This window comes from Malus domestica, chromosome 08 (assembly GCF_042453785.1).
Source record: "Malus domestica chromosome 08, GDT2T_hap1".
NCBI classification, from domain to species: domain Eukaryota; kingdom Viridiplantae; phylum Streptophyta; class Magnoliopsida; order Rosales; family Rosaceae; genus Malus; species Malus domestica.
Genome location: NC_091668.1, coordinates 2025087 through 2040308, shown reverse-complemented (window position 1 = coordinate 2040308; position 15222 = coordinate 2025087). Strand labels below are relative to the sequence as shown.

Below are 15222 nucleotides of genomic sequence, written 5' to 3'. Positions count from 1 at the left end.
AAAACAACCCCTAACTACTAAAAATTAGTTACACATAATTTTTAAATTAAACCAAAAGAAAGACATGGGTTTGAGAAGATAAAACCGAAAGAATCGAGTCTCCTCTTCTCTCCTTCCTCAATGCTACTGCCTTCTTCCTCGTCTAACTTCTTGCTGCCTTGCTTTCTTCCCTCCCATTTTCGTCAGTTACACCTTTCCATTTTTTTTTCTTTTTTCTATCTTTTTTCTTCCCTTTTGCTGCTGCAACCTGCACCTTTTTGTTCTGCTTGATACCCCAATTTTTTCTCCATAACTCACCCCACTAACGTTTATTTAGTGATGACAATAAGTTAGAGAAAATGGTAAAACAATTATAACTCTTTAGGTAGCCTTTATGCCCATTACTCCCACTTAATCCTTGTTTGTACCATACTTAGGGCCTCCGTATTTAGATCTCGTATAAATACTCGGGGGATTTAAATGTAATTATGTAATAAAGGAAGAGGCAAATATGTAATAAGTGAGGAGCCCTTATTCTATAAAAGGACTCCTCACCCTCACAATTAGGGGAGGCCAATTCCTAGGTCATCAGAGGCCTCACTCTCTCCCTCAAAGGCTTTGAATCTCTCTCCCTCACTCCCCTCACGTCTCAGAGAAATACAATAATCAGTGTGGACATAGCCCAAACCTTGGGGTGAACCACGATACATCTTGTGTTATTTACTTTCTTGCAGATTCACGGTCGGATTTACATTGTTCCAAGACCTCCGGTTTTGTGCATCAACAATCCTCATCTTTAATTTCATTTCCTCTGATATTTGAATAGGTGTCAGCTGACTTGTTCTTGGCTGCATCAGTTTTGGTTGCTAGATTTATTGGATTTATTACTTTCAGTTACAAACTGCTTAGCCTCTTGGGAACCTTTCGGTGTTAAAACGGCCATAATTTCTTGTAGAAAAATGATATTAGCAATCTGCAAAATGGTCTAGAAAATAGACATCCGTAGCTTTCCAAGTATATAAGGCTCGTTCTCTAATTCATTTTGAGATGTTCCCAACTTGCTTCCAAAGTCAACTGATCTACACATGCAGTTTTGACGAATTTGTTACTTAAAATCCCACTTGTGCTATTTTTCTTTTCTTTGCTTGACAAATCCCACAAACACACAAAAACAAAGTAAATAGCTAAAAAATATAAGGAACTAACTAAGAAAAGACAAGTGAATTTGATGTAAAATATATATAAATATGAGCTTATCAGAAATCTCTCCCAAAAGAGAAAGGAGTCGTCCAAAGGCAAAGGCAGAATCCTAACTAAATCGGGAAAACATTTATAAGTTCAAACTCGTTCAAAATCAAGAACTGATATGAAGCGGGTAACTTAATTGCCCTTCTATACATAGAAATATTACCAACCTAGTATTCCTACTATGAGAAATTTTAAGGGGACTCTCACGAAAGTGATACTTTGCATGAATTTTCTGTTATCTCATGTTTTTATCATAAAATTTTATAATATTGATACAAGAATTGACGTTAAACTATAAGATTAATGAGAATCCATAAAAAGTTTCACTTTTAAAAGATTTCCCTTAACATTTATCTTCCTACTATACTTGTATATGGGAAGCCCTATATATTCACCACCCGCATGCATGCAACGCGCGCCTACATAACATCTTACAAATATCTCTGTGATTCTCTACGAACATGGTGGCTACATTTCCGACTCGAATGACGAAGGGCTTCTTCTCAATGGCCTTGATACTTCTTACTTTTATGCCTGTATTCTCACAAGCCGTTCAAGTATGCATAACTCTGGTGTCCGCGTCACCGCAACGCCTATACAAAGGAATTACATATGGAAATATTGAAACCGTCTTTCCAGTAATATTGCTGCTGTCATTTTTGCTGCTTTCGTAGTTGTTGGAACTTGTGGTGTGGTTCAACAACTATCCCGATTGAATTATTTGGTATCACTCGTTATAATAGGAATCAAGAATACTTCAAACAAGAAATATATCGAAGAATCGGTGCTGGGTTAGCTATGTGTGTAAAAGCCCTCTCAGTAGCTAATAATTTCATTAGTTACCGAGCCTTTCATGTACGTTCCCACTCTCATAGTCATACAATCCGACATCACTTTATTTTATATGCAATTAATGTTAGTGATTATTGTCAGTTTTTCTTCGATGTGCATATTCGCCTTGTGATTCATTTTCAGAATTATGAATTGGACCTGTTCGGGCTTCAGCCCTAGTTTACAATGGTGGCAGCCATGGTCAAAGCTCCAAATACAAGCAACTGAGCTGCCTGCTCAAATAACGTAATGGGTCATAAACCCTAATATCACTCAAATGACGACATACTTATTCTACTTCTTAAGCTACCTCAAGACTTGTGTAACATCAATAATTTAATTAGGCCGCCATTACAACATTTTCATATCTAATTAACCTGATTAACCACCTCAGATTCACGCATTTTTCAGACATTTGTTTCTTCAGTCTCAATGTACAAATCTCCTGCCGCCGGCTACTCTGGAATTTCCTTACAATTATCCTCCACACGTTTACGTAAAAAGTGATTAATTCTAATTATCTTTAAACTTCATTGCCAAGAAAACGGCCGCACCTCCCTCTGTCATTCACCTGAGACTACTATATAACAATTAAGATCCATCTTCTTCAACATTCAATCCACATTCTTCAATATTTACTTCAACACATTCATCTTTAATTAATTAATTTTTTTAAGAGGTGTTTGATCCTAAATCTTCCCACTGCGACCATGGTGGCTGTTTGTGGCACTTCTATGACCAAGTGCTTCTGTGTCATGGCTTCATTGTATGTTCTTCTAGCGATTTCTCAAGCAGAAGCAGACACAACTCAGGGGTCCACGGCAATACTAATAACCGTGGATCAGACTGGGAAAGGCGATTACGAGAAAATACAAGATGCCATCGACGCCGTGCCGTCGAATAACGTCGATCTTGTGTTCGTTAAGGTTAACCCTGGAGTCTACAAAGAAAAAATTACTGTCCCCGCAGACAAACCCTTTATTACAATCAGTGGCACAACGGCAGGTGGCACTGTTATTACGTGGAACGACAGTGGAAATATATTTGAATCTGCAACTTTCTCTGTGTTGGCTTCGGATTTTATAGGGCGCTACCTCACAATTCAGGTACACACACAATTATACGTAAAATTTTCACATGCATATATACACTTACGACGACAATATATAATAACAACAACAAAATCTTATCCCACTAAGTCGGGTCAGCTGTATGAATACTAGCTCGACTGCGCTCGGTTTTGTGTCAAGTCTTCTGCTAGCTCCAATTATTCCATGTCTTTTTTTTTAGAGTATCTTTCCAAATCTTCCTAACTAGGCTATCTCAAGGCCGGATAAAAGAGGAGTGGGAGTACGTTAGGTAGTCGACAGCTGACATTCCGTTCTTACTTCGATTCCCTATGATAATGCATATATACGCTTGAATCTAATAATTTTAATTGTTGAAATTCATTGCAGAACACTTATGGAAGGGGTGATAAAGCAGTGGCAGTAAGGGTCTCAGGAGATAGAGCAGCGTTTTATGTGTGCAGAATTTTGTCTTACCAAGATACCCTACTTGACGATACCGGCAGGCATTACTACAACAACTGTTATATTGAAGGAGCCACTGATTTTATATGTGGGAATGCTGCTTCCTTTTTTGAGGTAACTCATATAAGAATAATACAATATTTTTACAGAGTTTTGGTTTTTGATTATTTGTTTAAAGTTATATTGATTCGGGCTAAAACCGTTCACTTCTTGTTATCATTTCGCTCATGATGTATTTTATAGTCATATTATAATATGCGGATTAATAACATCATGCGACTTGGTAGTAGTTCAAAAATTTCTCAAGAATTAAGTATGGTGATAAATCATATGTTTGGGGTTCAATTGCTGAATAAATCAGTTACTTTTACAGAAGTGCCATTTGCATTCGATTTCGGACGGAGGGGGTGCCATAACAGCCCAACGGAGGATGTCACCTTCAGAGGACACTGGGTTCATTTTCTTTGGGTGCAAGATCACTGGCGTCAAAACGGCAGTGTTAGGAAGGCCATGGGGTGTCTACTCCAGAGTCGTTTTTGCCTTCACTTACATGCCTAATGCCATACTCCCTCAGGGTTGGGACAACTGGGGACACTCAGCTGACCAATTAAGGTACTTTTACTAAATTGTTATTAGTATTTCAAAATAATTATCGTCTGCTCCTCAGTTTCTTTATATGAAGACTATTTTGGATTGCTAATAACAACTTTCTTATTTTCGTTCCAAATTTCTTACTCAATTTTTTTTTGGTTTATTTACGTTGGCTAATTTGGTTCCAATGATTGATACATATGCAGTTCTGTTTACTATGGACAATACGAATGTTCTGGACCTGGAGCTGTGACATCAAAAAGAGCTGACTGGGCACGAGTCCTAACGAGTGAAGAAGCTGCACCTTTCATAACAAAGGACTCCATTGATGCCAAAGCTTGGATTAGGGCAATGCCTAAGAGTTTCAAGAAGAAGGCATTTTCCACCAAGAATTGATTAATTAATTAATTATTCCTGTGTGGACATATCTATGTATAGTTTTATAAATATTTAATTGCAAAATTGTTGATCGGGAGATTATATTCACACATCCCAAATTACTTCTCCTACGTAAAAAATATTAAAAAATAAAAAATGTGTGAGAGAAATAATTTGGAATGTGTGAATATAATCTCTCTTGTTGATCTCATGTACTACAACATTCATTCATTGGTTTTACAAACAAATATACATCAATTCATTTTTTTTCTTCTTCTTTACTTGATATGGCCGGCCATGTTTTCAAAAAGACCAATCGTTCACCGCCTTATACAAACGTACAACATATTACAACATATTTACCACTTTTGTAAAGAATTAATTATCAGAATGAAAGACTGCATGCATGTACTACGTCGAAACCTTCCAAAAGAAAGCCCTATTAGTCTGGTTTTGGCTTCATCGATCCTCCAGGGAGAGAGTTGTCAGTATTCCTGTAACAAATTCGCACACGTTGTAAGTAGACAGACATTTTAAAAACAAAAACTTTTATTTATTTGTAAAATAACATCTGACACACCACCTTCGTTGCGAACATTCTAAATCTCTCCTCTAGCTGAACAGTAGCTAGCACCGAAGCTGATAACAATGACAACTAATTGGCTTTCTTGGGTGCGTGTTATGGGTCTTTATTTGACTCGTGTCACTTCAAATATATGTGATACTTATCCAAAATTATCAAGTATTGCCGCTTACCGAGAAGATTTTATCCGGATCTTTTTAAGAGAATTTTAGAAATTTGTAAATTATGTCCGTTTATTGTACATTATATGATCAAGTTTTATCAGGTATTATTTATATTCAATTCAAATAAAAATTTTAACATAATTTATGATAGCATGATATACGATAAACAACACTATTCATGATTTTCTGAAATTCTCACAAGAATCCGGATTCGCCGCCTTATATCTAAAACCTGTGGGCTGCTAGCGGTATTGCGTCTTGGCTAGCTTGCAAGATATTATTTATTGGCAATTGGGGGATAAGAAGAACAAAGTAAAAGATATGTATTGGCTCCCCAGTCACCGTCAAAAAAGCCGCACCTATATATATAATAATTAACTTCTCGATAAAATTAATCACACAAAGTGAGGAGCTGAATTGAAGATCATAGTTTGAAGAGAAATGGGTTCACTCGTGCCAGGATGGGACTCACCTGTCTTAAGGTCCAAGCCAGGTATTTAACCCTAATCCTGTTAATTACTTGTATTAATTTGTAGCTTATTACTGAGTTAATCCACGTGTTTTATCACTATTTATTTCACTTAATTGCGAACTAAGTTACTAATTGTGGTCACAATCTTTAATTCTTAAGGAGTTCAGAAGAATAAATCACTCACCATGGAAGAGATTGAAGCTTACTGGAAAGTACACAAGAAATCAAATAGCATCAGCCAGGTATTATGTTATATTAAATTATTTTTCTATTGTTATCGTTGTGCGTATGCGCGATTGGCTCTAGCACAGCTCATATCGAGATTAACAATATTATACACATGGCAGGAAATTCGCACGGCTGATGAACCGGGAAGAAAAATCCAGAAATCAAGCTCGTTTCCTGTGAACACAACAAACATCGGCAGTACAGATACTGAAACAAGCCCTAGGACTCAACAAATCTTAAAGAACAATGGCTGGTAATTAACATGTTTAATTATCTTCATAATTTCTTCTAATTTTTTATTTGTATAAAACAATAACAACAAAGCCTTGGTAATTTTAACGAAAATTTTTAGGTATTGTTTATTTTAACGAAAAATTATATTTTTACATTGAAAAGTCAATCTCAGTACTATTCATTTTACCATTAAAATTCAAAATTTTTAAGTTTTTTTCATTAGTTTTCCTCAAATTAAATAGGATCGACTCTATGAATCTTAGAAGCTCACTAAACTTAAATTTTGCATCAAGTAACATAAAGTACTCCCATGTCTTTTATTTGTAGAACAAAAAATAAATAAATAATTACCATTGGATTCATATATGCAGGTGGACAGCGAGCAATTGGGCATTTCTGAATGAACCTCCAATATTAGAAGAAGGCGATTCCAAAACTACTTACGCAGCACAGTTTCATGTAGCCAACAGCTGGGCCCCTAAATCAAACGGCCATGATCAAATTAGTACCTGATTTGTCATTGAGGCCCAATAATCCTTCCCATAATAGTGGGTCCATATGCTTGATCCGTCGGTCATGGGCTTCCATTTATGCAACCAGTTTGATCCGTCACCTTTTCTTTTTCTTTATTGTTTAAATTGCTAGGATCTTATGACTTATATGAGATCGAGTTTTTTTGGTAGTCATAATTGTGTTTCTTGACTTGTACAAATTGTGTATACTTATTTATGGGAAGTTTCATGTTCTTTCTAGCTTGAGTTGTTGCATAATTTGGTCTGCTAACGATTTAATATTGTTTAGTTAATACATTCGATATTCGAAGAACTTAGGCGACCCTTCAACATGGGGCAGTAGAGTTTCTGACCTTAGAGACCTTTGTGCATTGAAAGAAGATTTTTTATTTTTAAAAAAATTATATTATTTACACTAAGAGAAAGATAATACGTTTAACTTCATAATGTGCTAGTAATAATATGGTTTAAATTCGTATTTCGCGAGAATCAAATCTATAAGATTCTTCACTTACAAATGAAGAAGAATATCATTATATCGTAATACTAAGTGGCGAAAGAAGAATTTATTAAATACATGAAAATATAAGAATTAAACATATGTTTCACTTAATACTGGACCAAAAAAAAATACCTAAGTTGTAGTGACATCCACTATCCAGTGGCGGATCTACAGAGGGACTTGGGAGGTTTCAGGACCCCTCGGCGATCCTAAATCGTTGTTAGAAATTTTCCTGGGGATCCCTCGAACACGAGGTATGTTTGCTTTCAGGTTGCAACGGAGAAGAAGACAGCGGGAAAGAAGAAAGAAAATATGGGTTTTTAACAATTGGTCCAAAACTGCAGTGTTTTGGTCAATTGTTTTATGTTTTTTTTTTAAAGAAAAAATAAATAAAAAGAAGAGATAACAAGCGCTGTCGTTTGTCCATAACTGATAGACTCCATATTGTTTTAATTTTAAAACCCATCCCCTGAGCGGCTGAGCCCCACATCTTTCCCCAAAGTTCTCTCCTTCCCCACTGCTTTTCCCCAATTCCCCATTATTTGGTTCCCTCTTTCCCGCATTTCAAAACCCTAATTTCTAATCCCACCCGTGACCCAATCCCATATTATAATTACATAAGTCCAACATCATACTTCCCACTTTTTTCAATTCTCCACTCCACCATTATTTGGTTCAAAATTTAAGTATTTTTTTTTTATAATTCTAATCTAATCTCAATTAAATTATATTAGATATTGATGAAAATTTTTAGTCTATTATTGATATGTTTTATGTTTGTATTGAGTGACAGCTTGTAATGGGAGATCAATGGTTGAGTGATAGTTTATTTGTTTATATTAAGAAATATGTTTTTTCATGTATTGGTAATTAAGCTATCATGAAATATTTTCAGACTATGAAACCTTGTTGTGGATGCTTAAATTAGGATTTTATAGCTTGTAATATTGTTTTGCGTATGATTTTTGAATAAAATGTATTATATTTAACTTTTCAATGTTACTTTTGTCTATAAATTTTTTGACCTTTATTATTGGGACCCTCCTGAGTTAAAAATCCTGGATTCACCACTGCCACTATCCACTTTTAAACATTCCACCTTTTTAAGATAGGAAACCTCTTCGAATTCCTTCCACAAAATCCTCTCAATCAATTAATCCGGATCTTTGAAAATTGATCTAACGGCTAAAGTTATTATAACTTTTAAAGAGACCTTTTGTTTATAACCGTTGGATCAAATTTTAAGAACTCGAATTGATTGATTGAAAGAATTTGGTGGAAGGAATCCAGAGATGATGCTTTTCCTTTAAGATACTCTTCCACAATCATTAAGCCCTACAAATGTTCCTTCCACTAGAGACTTCAAATAAAAACCTAAAGAAAATAACAAAAGTGTTGTAAAATCGACAGTGTGTGCAGTAGAATAAAAGAAACAAGATACAAAATTTACGAGGTTCCTCTACAATCAGTATGACTGGAGTACGTCCTCGGGACATCAATGGTGCTTTCATTATAATTTAGAATAATAGGAGTACAAAAATAACTCTCTTTATTATCTCATCTCCTCTTCTTCTCTTTTCTCACATCCTCTTCCATTTTGCTTCTCTCCTTATTCGTCTCTTATGTTGTAAAATTGACGGTGGGTGCAGTGGAATAAATGAAATAAGACACAAAATTTACGAGGTTCCTCTACAGTCAGTGTGACTGGAGTACTTCCTCGGGGTAGCAGTGGTGCTTTCATTATAATTTGGAATAATAGGAGTACAAAGATAACTTTTTCTATTATCTCCTCTCCTCTTCCTCTCTTTTCTCTCGTCCTCTCTTTCTCTCATCCTTTTTTCCTTCCTATCTCTCCCGTATGTCTCTCAACCTTATTCATCTTTCATTCATTTTATAAACAAAAGAGAACACTATTCACTTTACAAATTTTCCACAAATGAATAGTGAAAATACTGTGTATAAATAGTAACAAATTATTCATATTCTCCTCTTCTTCTCTTTTCTCACATCCTCTTCCATTTTGCTTCTCTCCTTATTCGTCTCTTATGTTGTAAAATTGACGGTGGGTGCAGTGGAATAAATGAAATAAGACACAAAATTTACGAGGTTCCTCTACAGTCAGTGTGACTGGAGTACTTCCTCGGGGTAGCAGTGGTGCTTTCATTATAATTTGGAATAATAGGAGTACAAAGATAACTTTTTCTATTATCTCCTCTCCTCTTCCTCTCTTTTCTCTCGTCCTCTCTTTCTCTCATCCTTTTTTCCTTCCTATCTCTCCCGTATGTCTCTCAACCTTATTCATCTTTCATTCATTTTATAAACAAAAGAGAACACTATTCACTTTACAAATTTTCCACAAATGAATAGTAAAAATACTGTGTATAAATAGTAACAAAGTATTCATATGGGCCATCTACATATTATTCACAACATCTCATTCATTTTATAAGCAAATAGAACATTATTTACTTTACAAAATTTCCAGGGTCATCCACATATTATTCACACAACAAAAAGAAAGAGAATTGAACACATTATTTTTATATTTTAGATGACTCGTGGAACTTGAGGACGGGTTGGGATAGTTTGTCTTTTTTACATGAAATGATTCCTTCGTAAGTGGTTGAATACAGACAAACATGGCTTGATCACACTTTCTTAGCCTTCACCCTAAGATCATTGTGTCTTGAGAAGGTTGAAGGGGACTTTCAATTTACAATTTAACGTTAAATTCTATTATGTGTTAATGTTATAAAATTTTGTGTCAAATATGATGCCGTAAAAAGTTTATAAAGAGCCATGCTTTTGAGAGTCTTCTTAATGTTTCTCTTATGCATTTTCTAAATTTGTATGATTTATTTATTCCATAACTTACTATCTTCGAAGATTAAAATATTTCTCCTCAAATGAAACTAGATCACAAGCCTATTTCTTTTTTCTTTTTCTCTTTTGCTTTAAAATTTTTAAAAGACAATAAAGGATCATTTGGTATCATAGTTTAGTAGTGTTTCTTTTTACTTGTAAGTGAGAAGACTTAGATCGATTTTCGTTAAAGGTGAACTTGAATCACATTATTATTAGTCCACTGTCAGGCTAATTCATCTGAACCACATTATTACTATCCCACTATAAAAGGTGTTAGTATAAAGGATATCGTTTGTCAATAAAATAACAGTAAAGAAGATAAATGAGAAAACATAAAAGACGATAGAAACAATGATGAGAGACAGAGAACAAATATATAAACAAAAAACGCACAAAATAAAAATAAAAAACAAAATACTATCATACGAGGTCGTTAATTTTTTTTTTTTAAAAAGTATGAACATTATCGTGATCCCGACTATGTTCATTTGGGTTCTAGAACGACAATGACGTATGGATCACTTCAGGGTCTGATTCTGGAACAATTCATGTGTAAAATTCCGGCACTGCCGTTCACCAACCCCTTTTTTTTAGCAACCTGACGAGGGTAACACTAACTTTTCACGTAGTATATACATAAGATCAATAAAATATTCTCATCAAGTCAAATAAATGATGATTAAAAAATTTAAAAACAGGTGAACAATCAATTCCACTATTTCAATTTGTCACCATATAATTTCGTCCATAAAATGCGCTCAAGCTACTTCACTTCACAACTTCGAAAATACACAAAAGAAAAAACTAGGAAAAAGAAGAAGAGTTTGATAATTTCTTAGAAATATCAATGGCTGAGAAGAGCAAGATTTTGATAATCGGTGGCACTGGCTACATCGGAAAGTTTGTCGTTGAAGCGAGCGCGAAGGCCGGGCATCCGACCTTTGCTCTGGTTAGAGAGACCACGGTCAACGATCCTGCTAAAGCTAATCTCATTGAGAAGTTCAAGAACTTGGGTGTCACTTTGCTCTATGTAAGCATATTAATCTCTCTTAGTGTTTAATTGCATATTAATCTCTCTTAGTGTTTACTTGCATATTAATCTCTCTTTGTGTTTAATTTAAAGGAGACTTTTGATGCGGTTCTTACCTATGAATATTCTTTAATTGAAATCTTGTTGGTTTTAAATTTTTGATCGAAATCCCTGAAATTAATGTAATAATTTATTTCTATGTACGTTACTATATTTTTTAAATTAAAATTTTTAGTTGTTTATGTAAATGAGATTTTAAATAAAAAACCACAATTCGTGGGATTAAAAATATTAAAATATAAATATACTATTGTGTGTGTATAAACATGGTACAATCTTCAAAATCACAACAAAAAAAAAAGTTATTAGGCTTAATAACATTAATAAATTTCTTCGATTAAACTTGACATGGATACATTTTAAAATCAAAGAAAAAAGAATGTACCCATATAATTTTAAAAATGGATTAGAAAAAAATTGAATAGATTTTATATAAAAAAAATGGTACATATAACAGATTGGCATATTTAAGAATCAGTACATTTTAAGATTAAAAATTTGAAAAAATTATATGAATGGGTACATATAATTTGCATGGGTACATTTGGCAAAATAACAAATGGGTACAAATCATTTTTTTTTTAAATATGGGTACAAATACAAATAAAACTTTAAAAAAATATAGGCACAAAAAGAAATTAATATATGGGTACAAATTAAAATTGAAAAGAAAATTGGTACAAATTAAAAAAGGGTTGCAAATTAAAAATGGGTACAAACTAAAACTAAAAATATATGATAAAAAATTTAGTCATAAATATAAATATACTAATTGTAACATTTTTAACATTAAATGAATATATTTATAAATAAAAAATATTTTATTATTGAAATAATTAATGATGTTATTAATAGCCAATGACCTTGATAAAAAATTGAAAAGAAATATGATTTTAATCAATGGAGTAGCAAAATGAAGGATGAGAACCTAATTTCTCCCAATTATGTTATGATACTTGGTTAATTACGGTGATTAATATGCAGGGAGATCTTTATAACCATGAGAGTTTGGTGAAGGCGATCAAACAGGTGGACGTTGTGATATCGACGGTGGGTTTCCTGCAAACTGCAGACCAAACCAAGATCATTGCAGCCATCAAAGAAGCTGGCAATATCAAGGTTAGTGTCTCTAATTAACCAAGAAATCTTCGATTAGGCTGTCTGATCACGTGACATGTTTAACTATCTAATATCGACATTTTACCTACCATCCACATATCTTGTCTTTATCGACATTTTACCTACCATCCACATATCTTGTCTTTATCGACATTTTACCTACCATCCACATATCTCGTCTTTATTATTTGATAATGTCAACACTTAGGCCCCTTAGATATTGACATGGTACCAATAAGATTTTTAGTGAAATTATATGAAAATTAATTTAAGACAGTAAAATTATCAGACAGTCCGACTCAAGTTTTGCTCAATTATGGAGATTAATAGTAACTTAGCCTATATTTTATGCAGAGATTTTTCCCGTCGGAGTTTGGAAACGATGTGGATCGAGTGAATGCAGTTGAGCCAGCCAAATCTTCGTTTGACGCCAAGGTCCAAATCCGGCGTGCTATTGAGGCTGAGGGCATCCCCCACACTTATGTCTCCAGCAACTGCTTTGCTGGCTACTTTCTGCCGTCATTGGCACAGCCAGGTGCCACTTCTCCACCCAGAGACAAAGTCACCATCTTAGGGGATGGAAATCCCAAAGGTACCGCTCACGTTAATTTCAGAAGCAAAAAACACTTACGTTCAGAAGCGATATTAGTAATTAACCAAGTTGTTCCTGAAAAGGCACCTAGAAGTTCTTCTTGAAGAAGTACCTGTTAGGTGCCTCCTTAGACAATACTAAAAATGGTTTTACGATCCATAAGCTTTTTAAGTGTTTTATATTAATTAGTGCTAGAAATGCTTTTAGTTGTCTGCAACCGTTTTGAGCCATTTCAGAAGCTGTCTCAAACATGCTATGTATCTCTTGTTAATGTTGCAGCTGTCTTTAACAAGGAAGAGGACATAGGAACCTATACAATCAGGGCCGTTGATGATCCAAGAACATTGAACAAGGTCCTCTTCCTGAAGCCTCCCCAGAACATCTACTCATTCAATGAGCTTGTTGCTCTGTGGGAGAAGAAGATTGGCAAAGTCCTTGAAAAAGTCTATGTCCCAGAGGACAAACTTCTCAAGGATATTGAAGGTCAGTAATTAATCATGCATTTTTTATACAAACGATAGAGAACAGGAAGGAGTTCAAACTCGGGATCTCGAGTGCATGAGCGAATGCTCTTAATCAACCGTTCTATAAGCCTCTCAAGCAGTAATTAATCATGCATTGGTTCAACTTAACTGCATTTAACTTAACTTTAATCAAGATTTGGTTAATTAACATATGTTGTTTAATTTTGCAGCGGCCCCAATTCCAATCAATGTGATATTAGCAATCAACCACTCAGTGTTTGTGAACGGAGATCAGACCAAGTTCGAAATCGAGCCGTCGTTTGGAGTCGAGGCTTATGAGCTCTACCCTGATGTGAAGTACACAACTGTGGACGAGTACCTTGATCAATTTGTTTGAAGAAATTAAGATCACAGGACTTTCGCTATGATGTTTGCTAAATATCTCAGAAAAAATAAGTTTAAATGCTGTTAATGTGGTTTGAGCGGATAAGTGTTTGTGATGAGAACAAAATTTACAGTCTCTTAATGTAATTTCTATGTTTTTCCTGCACATTTGTGGCTGGTTATGATTTAGACTGGGAGATTCTAACGTACAACCGTGATGATGCGTTGAGATATAGAAATATATCCTCGGCTGCATCCAAAATCTCTCGCTAGGCTAACCATCATGAACTCATGACTTGCTAAATCTTCTAAGCATATAATCCGCGCATTACCCTTTTATGAGATCATTTATATTTTGGTCTCATCCGACCCTACACTAATCGTACTTGGTGTGAGTGAGAGCTATTATAATCAAACATCCTTATACGGAGTATCTCTTCATATGTTTTTCTCTTCTTGTTTTTGATTCATTGTCGGAATTTAGCTTTGCCGCAGTCGTCGCTGGCGAAGGTGGAAGCCATAGTCTGTAAATTATAAATCAATTAAGCCAAGATCATCGAACTTCATGATTTTCACATACAAATAAAATGTAGAAATACATTAAACAACCAAGCGTACCTTGATCCATGACAACGAACGCTATCAAATCCTAAACGGATTCTATCAGCGGCGGAGGAAATAGGTGTTCTCTCTCTTGCCTCTATTTGCACGTGAAAACCCTAATCGTGTTTTTTCTATCAAGTGCATATTAGATGGATATATGCAATATATATAAGTGAGGCAGAGAGAGGACTCGCTTCCAGTTAAAGCCCATAATCAATTACCACCCATCACAGTAATTCGATAGAAAACATTTCTCATAATTTGTCCAATAGGATTATTTACAAATAATAATATCCGTTAAACCCTACATATCTGTTGACCCTAAAAACTACCAAGCCTACATGGCGCGCAGGCCGAGTAATTAGTAAGCTAACTACGTCCTTCGGTTGTATGCGGGGCATGCCAACTCGTTGGCCGAGGAGTAAAATTTGTTGATGTTGGGTTGGGTGCGCGGCTAACTTTTCGATCGTGTGACTGCGGCCGAGAAAGGAACACGCCTCGGCCTTCAGGTTCTAGAGCTTAAAGACAAAGCTACGAGTTTTGCGAAGTTCATAAATCGTCGGCGCCAGATTCGATCACTGTGATTATATTCGTAAGAGTATAAACACGCCGAATCGACACCAGAGTATAAGGACATAAGTATTCAAAACGAATATACGTCTTGATTGTGAAAGTGGTTCGGCCATCATAATGTCGAATTCTAAAACCTACTTGCGAGTAACCAATCATAAACGACTCGACGTTCAACGTGCCAAGTATAATAACTTGTAACACCTCGCTTCATCGAGAAGGCTAACGAGATGACCTCTGCTGATAAGGATTCAAAATCATTCTTGACCGAGACTTTGATA

The 15222-nt window shown here is 35.0% G+C and overlaps 3 protein-coding genes across 4 annotated transcripts; all 3 read left to right on the top strand.

Moving 5' to 3' along the window:
* Positions 1-2692: 2692 nt before the first annotated feature.
* Positions 2693-4830, top strand: LOC114826329 (putative pectinesterase 11). The gene is made up of 4 exons (XM_029106440.2): positions 2693-3164; positions 3516-3704; positions 3964-4202; positions 4388-4830. Exons 1-4 carry the CDS (start codon positions 2769-2771, stop codon positions 4575-4577), a joined length of 1014 nt encoding a protein of 337 aa, XP_028962273.2. The 5' UTR covers positions 2693-2768; the 3' UTR covers positions 4578-4830.
* A 726-nt stretch (positions 4831-5556) lies between these two features.
* On the top strand, positions 5557-6992 carry LOC114826435 (uncharacterized). Of its 2 annotated transcripts, none has more exons than XM_029106629.2 (4): positions 5557-5799; positions 5938-6020; positions 6126-6259; positions 6612-6992. In XM_029106629.2, the coding sequence occupies exons 1-4, from the start codon at positions 5748-5750 to the stop codon at positions 6751-6753; spliced, it is 411 nt and encodes a 136-aa protein (XP_028962462.2). In that variant the 5' UTR covers positions 5557-5747; the 3' UTR covers positions 6754-6992. The 2 variants fall into 2 exon arrangements, with proteins under 2 accessions (XP_028962462.2, XP_070683158.1); XM_070827057.1 differs by having other exon boundaries at positions 5609-5799; positions 5946-6020.
* A 3881-nt stretch (positions 6993-10873) lies between these two features.
* On the top strand, positions 10874-13934 carry LOC103440471 (eugenol synthase 2). Its single transcript, XM_008379162.4, has 5 exons — positions 10874-11149; positions 12194-12328; positions 12683-12920; positions 13200-13403; positions 13615-13934. Exons 1-5 carry the CDS (start codon positions 10967-10969, stop codon positions 13779-13781), a joined length of 927 nt encoding a protein of 308 aa, XP_008377384.2. The 5' UTR covers positions 10874-10966; the 3' UTR covers positions 13782-13934.
* Positions 13935-15222: the final 1288 nt, after the last annotated feature.